Below are 10,629 nucleotides of genomic sequence, written 5' to 3' on the forward strand. Positions count from 1 at the left end.
TCAAACATTTACACAATACTGGCAGACTATTTGTTTTTGAATTAGTATTCCTCAAATATAGAGAATAAAACTTATATACTGTACATATCCGATAAAGGAAAATGGCTGTCTGTAAAAGGACCATGGCAATTGTTCTTGTCACAACAGCAACAACACATTAAATACACAATTACACTTCACACGCCACTTGATTGTCCTCATTTTGTGTTTGTTTGGCTTCAAGGTTCTGCGTCCATAGTTAGAAAAGCTGAAATGTTACATCTCACATGATGTACCGTATACAACAAATACGTTTTTTCCACCAGAAAGGATTTATTTCCACAATAGTGTTTTGGGTTAATTTTCCAGGTAAGAGAAAATGTATAATGATCATTGAGCAGAATTGGAAATATTCTGCGACATAGGAAAGGGTTTCACCACTCAGTGCAACATAAACAACACATTTTAATTAAATATCAGTTGCAGACACAAATCAAATCTATTTTACCAATCAGATCTCAATGTAAACAGCATGTAACAAACCAATTTCTCTTTTCTGTGGCGAAACCCTCTAGTTTTTTTTTATTTTACAATCAAAATGTTGACTACAGACTAACTGACATAGAACAGACTCAGGTTTTATTGATTTCATCAATACCTATAATAAAACACTGTTAACACTATCTCTCTGAAAAACCCATTCTACATTATGTGACTGTATACTGAAAAAAAATGATTAATTTGATCATGTAGTATGTGTGGTAAACTGAGGTAATTTTCCCCTCTTCGCCTCAGAAATAATAGAATTTGTTAATTTAACACATTTGAATCCTGCAACTGATGTACATGTTTGAATTAAATAAATTTAAAGGACTTTTTTTTCACTGTAAAATGTCTTCAAAATGTGACTATTTTTACTTCAGTTATATTATTATATGTTGCATACATCAGTCTTTCCCATCCATTTTTGTTGGAAAATTATCCAATTTCACTGAATTGGTCCAAGAATTCAAGTTTATTTACAACAAATAATGTATCTCGGTCCATATATATATAGTGACAGTCACAACAATTATAAATGATCTCCACTAGACAGCAGAAGGTACATAAACTCTTATTGTTTGATGGTGTGAGGTGACATTTTTTTTATGTCGTGATTGGTGTCTTTTTTTTTATGTAAAAAAAGAAATTGCCTTGGCTAAATAAAGGCTGTGAAACACTGGTGTATATAAATTCTTTTAAAACGTGTATGACAGGATTTTGACATTTGAAAATGAGACAGCTAAGCTCAATGAAGCATTTACCTTGCTACATGCAGTTAGCCAAGCCTTGTTGCTAAACCAGCTCTTGGAAAAATACCACAAGTATTGTCTCCCTCTGTTTGTGGACTCGTTTAATTTTGATGTTCAGCTGATCAGGTCTGCGCTCTTTCACATCGACCTGCTGCTGGTCCGTTCTCATCTCAAAAGGTTTTGTTTTAAGTGTCGTAAGTTGTCATCTCCAACTACAACAGCTGGACCTGTCAATCAGCCACTTTCTATGACAGACGGATGAAACATCTGCCTCATGGTGGGAGGGTGGTGCTACGTTTCTTAGCGTGAATTAAACTTGCTCGTCGCTTTTTTTTTTTAAATTAGTCGCTAGATTTAAATATTAACTATATATACATATAGTGACAAAATCACAAAATTGTAAACACTGACTGTGCTTTTTTAAACTAGCTCCTCTCTGTTTGCAGCCATGTTGTTAGTGTAAGCAGTGCACATCAGCTAGCGACGATGAATAAAGAGGGAATCCAATTCAAGTTTAGTTACTATTAACCAGGTCATAAATATTTCAGTTAAAACGTCCGATAAATACAAACATTTAAACATTTAGGTGTGCATGTAGTAGTTATGTTTAATTAGCATTTGGATTATAAAAGTGTCTTTTGAATCCCTGTAGGAGTTCTCGATCCTCCAAAATTTTGAGAACCTCTGGCCTATTATCACAATCCTGTTTTTCTGCTGTTGCCAAGGTCATAAAATGTGCTTTATATAATTTTTAGTTGTCATCCAATGCACCAAATGAATGGCTAATTAACTCAGCCATCCATGTTCAATGTATTTTGCTTCAACATGGAGGTTCGAGTCCATTTGGTGCTTCTCTGTGCTTTCTGACTCAAGCTGCTATGCAGAGTCATCTCGATGTTCGAGCGTAGCTTCCAGGTGTCGGCGTAGCACGAGATGTGTCTGAACATTTCTCTGAAGCGTGTTGACATGAGGTTGTAGAGGATGGGGTTGATGGCAGCGCTCAGGTAGAAGAAGACGCCCGAAACGATGTGGATGTGCTCAAAGATCTGGAGATGCTGCTCGAGCGACGTGTCCATCAGGCTCCACATCAGACGGTCCACATGGAAGGGAGCCCAGCACAGGCCAAAAACTACCACCAGCACACCTAGACATATAAAATATAGAGCAGGGGTACTCAAAACCAAACTCAAATTCTGGCTCTTCTGCCTTCTCTCCATGACATGCTTGCCCTCACGGCCGACAAAGAGGCGCTCTAAAGCGATTACATCGGCCCAAAGCCCCAATGTACACCCTGGCTGTCAAGTCGGAAATGGTTTAAATTGTAAGACCTTATTGACACCCTTTACGCTGGAGTAGAGACTTCATCAGTCACACTTAATGCTCCCCTAATCCTAGCCTCACACCAGCCAGCCAATATTTCACAATACACATGTACACATATATTGATACATACTATACAAAGTGTACACAACATCAAGGCACAAGATAAAACAATAAATACATCTAGACGTAAGGTATTCAACTGCGAGAAGATGGGGAGTAATGTATGTCCCGATTGACAGTCCAACAGAAAATGGCAATCAAAAACAAGAGCAGGATGTTGTACAATGAATAAATAAAGATGATTTAAAGATATGATATAGCTGGTACATGGTAGAGAAAATGGAGAGATGAATGTATGGTTGGGGAAAAGTCCATTATCACTCACTCATACTTAGGCGCCATTGGATACTGTAGAGCAGGGGTGGAAAACTCAAATTCACGGTGGGGCAAAAATAAAAAGTGGGACAACGTCGCGGGCCAAACTCAATATTTAATGAAAAATCACTGCGATGTGCATGATTCCCTTTTCTGCAGAAGTGTAGCGTTCAAGTTTATAAATGACAACAAACTTACATTTTGCTTAAACACTGAATCTGGAATAAACAAACTTTAATATTATAAACACGAGAAATCAAATTTGTGATAAAAGACATCAGTGGTATTTGTTTTGTATTTAAATATATAACATGAATTCTTCTGTCTCTCCATCTTCTATTTACCTATCTTCAACTCCCTTTCTCTTTGATGGAAATCTTTTTTCAAAGGCTAACAACAAAACAACCCCCAAAAATAAGAATGCCCTTCAATAAATATCCAAACCTCAAACTATTAATTTCATTTCCTAGGAGATGATAAAGGGCATTTAAAAAAAAAAAAAAAAGTCAATTATCTTATATCCTTTGTTACAGCCACATTGTACCGCACACAACAAACAGGTCTGTCTTTTACTAGACAATCTGCCTCCCACCTGTCTTGGAAGTTAACCGTTTTCCATCTTTCATATGGCCATTTTTGGGAAGGGGAAGTGTAAATTTGCTCGAGGAGACTGGTAGCATTGTTGCTAACGACTGCAACAGAAAGGGAAGGGGCGCTCGACGGTCTAGACTGATGGGCCAACACAGCCAGGTCTAATACACATTTAATACGGTCTTGCGGGCGAAATATAATTACTTCGTGGGAATGATGACTAGTACCACTGTACATATTATTTTGTGACATTTATGTTTGGTGGTGTGTCGTGAGATTTTTCTTATGTAAATTATGTGCCTCAGGGATATAAAGGTTGGAAAAAAACTACACTAAACATACTGTAACTGAGTTAAATGTCTGCTAAATAGTAATAATAATATTTTTATAATGTTACCTACACAACATTTTGGTGACTTGAAGGTTGCGTTTGTTCAGTTTGTGCTTGTGGGATCTGCTGAGGCTTTCTGGTCCAAAGCTGCATCTGTCCTCCACCATGGTCAGTATCCTCTCCTTGTACAGGTGCAATCCGATAAGAAGGTAGAGGATGCTGATGATAAGCATGGGCAGGATGAAGAAGACCAGTGTGGAAATCAGGATGATCAGGTTATACATCCATTTGGGCTTGACCAATTCTGAGGATTGAAACGTAACAATGAGGGATATAATATGTCCAGCTGTTCAATGTTTCAGTAGTTTTTGCATAACAACGAGCTGAACAGCAAAATTCACCACAGGTGTTTGATTCATGAATGGTCCTATACATTTCCTGGTTCAATTAGAATTGACCATGGTTACACATTGTTTTAGGTGGCCACGGCAGCCCCGTTTGCCCGAAACATAGTGCAGAGTCGGATTTTGGCCATATGTTTCCTCTGTATTCAAGTCTTGCTAAGTTTTCTCACAGTCTATCACAGTATCCGTGACGGGCCTGGGGGGAACGGGGCTGCTGAGTCCCGGCGGCTCAAAGGCGCCCTACGGTTCAGCCTGCTGTTTACCATGGATGTCAGTACGCTGCCTCCCGGCCCGTTATGTTCTGACGGGCTCCCTCATGTTTCCCACTCTCTGTCAAGGCTTTATTCGGATTTTCTACAGATTTTGGGCAGATGTGGAGCATGTTTGTTGCCCCGGTAATGACGAATAAAGCTCCCATGGCTGATCCGGCCCCAGAGTCGGCGTCAGCGTGAGTGGGCACACACTGCCGTTCAATAAATGTTTGTTAATATTATTTTTCTGTCTACAACTAATTCACTAATCCATCTCTTCTACCAAAACATGCAAAAGAGTCCTTAATTCACATACACTATGCACCCACATAGATCTCTCTCACTGTCTCTCATACACATTCAACATTAGGCGTTACAAACAGGTATGGGTTAGGGTTAGCATTTTAGGCATGCGTTTTAGGTAAATTAAACACATGGTTTAACGTTAGAAGAGTTGTACGTGGCGAGTATGAGAGGCCAAGGAATATTTTTATTTTTAAATATTTTGTAAAACTTCATTTATCCAGGTAAGCATTTGAGAACTGATTCTCTTTTGCAATGCTGACCTGGCTTCAGACAGCAGTGAAACAAGGCACAACAGGAATAAAATATGGCTATACAGTATAATATAAAATATTCGGTGGCATGGTGGATAACTGGTTAGCACATGTACCTCACAGTTCCGAGGTTCTGTATTCAAATCCGACCTCCAAGTTTACATTTTCTTCCCGTGCCTGCGTAGGTTTTCTCCGGTTACTCCGGTTTCCTCCCACATCCCCAAAACATGCATGGCAGGTTAATTGAAGACTCTAAATTGTCCGTAGGTGTGAATGTGAGTGCAAATGGTTGTTTGTCTCCAGTTCAGGGTGTACCCCGCCTCTCGCCCAAAGTCAGCTGGGGTAGGTGCCAGCACACCTGGGAGCCTGGTGAGGATAAAAGATTAAGAGAATGGATGGATGGATGGATAATATTGCCATGGTTGCCAGGAACTCAGTGTAACTAAGACTAACTTTATGTGAGTAGTGTAAGCATAGTGTATTGGTACTTTTGTAACCGCTGGAAATCGTGTTGGCGAGCAAAGACATCTTAAAGAAATTCCATACATACGGCAGATAGCAGAACGAGGGAAGTTTCGTCCGAACCTCGGCGGCAGCACCACGATCCCGTGCAGGCTGGTGTTGGGGACGGAGCACAGCATGGAGAGCAACCACAGCGTGAAGACCACCCTCTTGACGTGAGCCGACGTCATCATGTATTTGACCTTGAGGGGGTGGACCACGGCCAAGTAGCGTTCCACGCTGAGCGCCGTGACGTTGAGGATGGAGGCGAAACAGACTGTCTCGAACAGAAAGGTTTTAAAGTAGCAGCCGCCCTCCCCGAACAGGAACGGGTAGTTCTGCCACATCTCGTAGAGTTCCTGCGGCATGCCCAGAAGCAGCACCAGGAGGTCGGACACAGCCAGGCTCAGAAGATAGTAGTTGGTGGGGGTCTGCATCACCTTGTAGCGCAAGATGACCGCACAGGTGAGGGAATTGCCCAGGACACCCACCATGAAGATGGTCAGGTAGGTGATACAGACCGGAAGGAACACAGGGGACCTCGGAGGCCCCAGTTGCGTGGACATGTATTCCTCCTCGCTCAAGCACTTTTCATCCACGTCCTGCTCGGTGGCGTTCTCCAGTAACCGGGAGATGTTCATCCCACACAGCAGAGCAGCATTTGGGCAGTCAGTGGAGATGTTAGGGGTGGAAAGACTTGCACGGGAGCAGACCAATTCCGGCATCCTGCCGAGGTTGGTTCTTGGATTACAACAGGGAAAATGAGGAGACACTTTCTGTTGTACCTGCATTGGCCTCCTAGGGGCAAGACAGACAGACAGATATACTGTTCATTGAGTGTGTTGTGTTGTTTTGGAAAGTAGCGTGTATTCAACACAGAACTAAATTAACTAATACATAAAAACTAAAACAAAAAATTAAGTCAGGTAAACTTTTTTTTTAATTTGCATGCATGTCTTCTTGGTTTACGTTTGTTACATAAATTGCCAAAAACTTTCAGTTAATACACGTTCATTCTCAATAATTCCAATTGAATGTGTCCTGCCTGTTTCCAAGGCTCCGAATATAAAGTGCTCTTTGAAAATTCCTGGAAATTACAAACTTTTTTTGTAATGTTCCACCAGATTGCACCTCGACTCCAGAGGAAAATGACCTGGTAAAAAATATCTGTCAATTCTAAAACAAATACTACGTCATACATCATACACCTATTTTGTACATACTGTGTTTGATGGGACAATGTGTACATAATCTGTTGTCCCTACAGGAAATGATGCTCAAACAGAAAGCTGACACATTGTCTTTGGAGGATTGGCTAAGTGTTGGAAACCAAAGCCTTCTCACGACTGTGTAAGTAGGCTATAGTTACCAACTTGGACACCTAGCAACTCACCAATGGCAACTAACACTGAAATGTATCACCACTGGAATCAGGATGTAGAAATGTTATTATCCCGTTATCATGCCATAGCATAGTTTTTATTCTCATTAACACTTATTCACACAATCCTGCCCTTTCATTTAAATGCCCTTCAGCAAAGTGTTACGGTCACAAGCATACGGTAGGATCAACATTATACATATTCTTTCAGCACGTTTCATCACTTTAAGGACCATAATTTCTTTCAGTTTCAGTCCGCAATAGAATTATTATTAGGGCTGTCAACGTTAATCACAAAAGATTATGCGATAAAAGATTATTGCATTAATTATATATTAATCACACAATTTATTTTGACCACACACGCGCCTTTACCTTAACCGCGGAAGGATATCTAAAATGCGGTGGAGGTTGCTTCAAAAGTTACCCCGATGTGCCTTTTTTAAAAAAAATAATTAAAATAAATTAAAAATGAAGATCATATGCATATTTTGCAGCGCTGAACAGTCTTTTCCATCGAAGCACAACAAGTTTAAAATGCCATTAAAATACTCTCTCAAAGCAAAATGACGTACTATGTGTTGTATATTTGGCGCCTGTGAATAATCGCAATTAATCAAAATTCAAAAGTGTGATTAATCTGATTTTAAAAAATTAATCTATTGACAGCCCTAATTATTATTCATATATATTGTGCATATCAAAAGGTTCATATAGCCTAATATTGAGTGTATTATAAATCTGTATTATGAGTGTATTATAATGCAATATAAATCCATCAATCCATTATCCATCTATCGATCTATCCAGAAATGTATTTCCAGTTCCAACAATTCTTTTCTGACAATAGAACAGTAAAATATGACTTGTCAAATTTTTTGTTAAGCAAGTAAACATAGCTAACTAACCCTAACCATATTGATGTCTGAAAAATAAGTACACATACAAAGAATTATGGTATTTCTCATCTTAAGCTAAAACTTAGTCTTAAAACATTTCACTAACTATCTATCCATCAATCATTCTTTTTGCACGCTGGATTTATTTATCACTTAAACATGCAAGATTTATGATGATGAACTTGAGCGGGAAGAAGATAAAAACGCACCTGGCTGCAGATTGTAGTCCTCAAGGAAATTTTGAAGTTGAAGGTATGGGACAAAAGTAGAAATGTTGGTAAGCCTGTCAGGTCAGAATGTCATATGGTGTGCTCTTGGTGCCTCAACAGTGTGTCACAACTGCCTTAGATACTCAAATTGTGCTATATACTAAGAGTTATCTCTCCCTCTCCCGCTCTCTCTCTCTTTTCTCTCTCTCTTTCTCTCTAAGCATCCCCGGGGAAAGAGCAGTGTCTTAATGTACGTAGTTGAGCAACGGCAGATGCTATAGGTGGATCAAGATTTCAAGTCAAATTTATTTAAATAGCCCTTATTCACAAAAGAGTCTCAAAGGCACAAAAATCAACATCTCCTGGTCTAGATCCCCAATCCGCCAAAATAAAAATCAGTGAAAATCCATTTAGGGGAAAAAAATGAAGAAACCTGGAGAAGGGATCATAGATGGAGACCCCCCCCCCCTCCTGGCTGCAATGGTTGGTGGAAGAGAGAAGTAAAAAAGGCCAAAATCCAGATATCAGGGGCTGAGGCAGGGAAAGAGACTAGTTGCATGCTAGGTCTGGTTTAACCATATGGGAGTGTAGAAATAAGTCTTAAGTTGAGATTTAAACATTTCTACAGGTCGGGCATTCAAGAGTTCTGGAGCCCTAATAGAGAATGTTCTAGAATCTGCTTGACTTCTTTTTAGGACCCAGGAGTCACCAAAAGACCAGCTTGTTGTGAGTTTTAGGCTCGGGAAGGGAATTGAAGGAATATTCAAGCAGGCAGAGTGTGATGGTGTTTAGTCACTGCAAGAATTAGTTGGGGTGCTTTGTTGTCTTGGTACCAGGTCCTGCCACACATAGTGCAGCTGTAGTAGCCTACAACCACACTAGCTATGCCTTAGAGTAGCAGTTGTCGGTGTGTTAAGAGCATGGGAAGTTTAGCACAAGAAGCCGCATTTTGGAAATATAGTCACGAGAGGTTTTTGAATACTCATTAAAATTTGGGCTGTAATGATAAAATATCGAAACCGAAAATTGCGATACTCTTAAGACACAAATCTGTGTTGCTTTAGAAAAGGCAGAACCGTGACACGGCCCTCTCAACTCCCAGAGGTTGTGCCTCCGATACTCATAGGTTACAGCCATATGACCTAACCTTAAAGAAAACTGGTATTATGATTATCATGATTGTTATGATGATGATGAGTATTATTATTATTATTATTATTATTTTAAATTGATTAAAATAGCCAAGATTAAGGATACATTTCTCCAGCCAGCCTCCTCCGACTGCATGACGTGACTACTTTTTCTTTTTTCTGTCATCTGACCGGAGTGAAAAAAACTGTGGCGAGCGCTGATGCTCGTTCTCCTCAACTACTTGAGGAGAGCGGCGGGGAGGAGAGGTGGAAACATGGCTAGTACTACTAATAACCCTGAAACTGCCAACTCTCCAAGCTCATCTAGGTCAGCAGTATGGGAGCATTTCAGCTACCCGGTTGAGAACAGCGCTGGAAATCGTGCAGTTGACAAGACCACGAGTATCTCCGCTTCAAACAACTTCCCCAAGTCAAGGGCAACACGTCGAACATGTTAATGCTCCTTCAAAGACACGAAAAAGTAAAATGTCTTCTTTTATGCTGGGCTGTAATTTTATTCCCTGAATTGGCTGCAGCTCAGTTTGAAAAAACAAAAACATTCTCATTTCGTTTCAATAGATTCAGAAAATTGCACCGATAGTTTGAGAGCTGTTAGACCTTGACTTATGGCCAAGTAGACATATTCAGACACTATTTGCTTTGTGTAAATATGCAATATGGTTTTCAGTTGGGTAGTCATAAGTGGTGTATAGTGTAGTGTGTGTTTTGTCGCTCTGGCCGTAGGTTCTCAAGGTCAAAGTAATCTATAACCTCTTTTTCCACCCTGCTGCACTGCTGTGGTCTTTCAGGGGGGGAAAAGTAATTGAACGAAAGATGAGATAGGAAAAGGGCTCCATGGGTTCACATACAAAAGGTAGTAATGGTTAAATGTCTGCCTGGAAGAGAATGTGAGGAGAACATGTCAAATAAAGGTGATTGAAAGGGTGTAAAGAATCATCAAGATTCTGAACAAGCCAGTATATAAAGACAGAGACCTTCACATTTAGAATCAGTTCCAAGATTATACCGGAATAACACCTATATAACTGTTGTTTAAATCCTTTCATTGAAATAAAATGAGATTCAGAGCGAAAGCGAAAGCAAGAGTGACGGATGATTGATGGATGGAGGATTAACAAACATGCTTTTTTTCCCCCAGTGTAAGGAGAAAATAAAGATGGAAGAAAACATACAAATGCAACCTGGTTTGCTTTTGATTTGTTTCTCCTTATTTTACAAAAACAGGATTTCCTTGATTTACAGACCACAGTCCTCACAAAAGATGTACTTTCTTGTTTAAGTTCACGCTTAATGGGTGGATAGGCACTGCAGAGACCCAGCTATTGACAGTACAGCATGCCCTCGTTAAGCAAGTGCTTTTCTTGTATTGTACTTCTTACCGTTGA

At 39.9% G+C, this 10,629-nt stretch overlaps 1 protein-coding gene across 1 annotated transcript; it reads right to left on the reverse strand.

The window, feature by feature from the left end:
- Positions 1–2,062: 2,062 nt before the first annotated feature.
- LOC133411718 (neuromedin-U receptor 1-like) lies at positions 2,063–6,329 on the reverse strand. The gene is made up of 3 exons (XM_061694378.1): positions 5,654–6,329; positions 3,962–4,195; positions 2,063–2,415 (listed from the first exon to the last, which is right to left on the reverse strand). The coding sequence occupies exons 1-3, from the start codon at positions 6,327–6,329 to the stop codon at positions 2,063–2,065; spliced, it is 1,263 nt and encodes a 420-aa protein (XP_061550362.1).
- Positions 6,330–10,629: the final 4,300 nt, after the last annotated feature.

Source organism: Phycodurus eques, chromosome 13 (assembly GCF_024500275.1).
Source record: "Phycodurus eques isolate BA_2022a chromosome 13, UOR_Pequ_1.1, whole genome shotgun sequence".
NCBI classification, from domain to species: Eukaryota; Metazoa; Chordata; class Actinopteri; order Syngnathiformes; family Syngnathidae; genus Phycodurus; species Phycodurus eques.

What these genes read in the sequence shown, in the direction of transcription:
- LOC133411718 (XM_061694378.1), bottom strand. Translation starts at nt 6,329, where the DNA reads ATGCCGGAATTGGTCTGCTCCCGTGCAAGTCTTTCCACCCCTAACATC. An exon ending in CCCTCGTTCTGCTATCTGCC is followed by an intron (nt 4,196 to 5,653) that starts GTATGTATGGAA and finishes TTCAATCCTCAG; the next exon opens with AATTGGTCAAGCCCAAATGG. An exon ending in TCAAGTCACCAAAATGTTGT is followed by an intron (nt 2,416 to 3,961) that starts GTAGGTAACATT and finishes TTATATGTCTAG; the next exon opens with GTGTGCTGGTGGTAGTTTTT.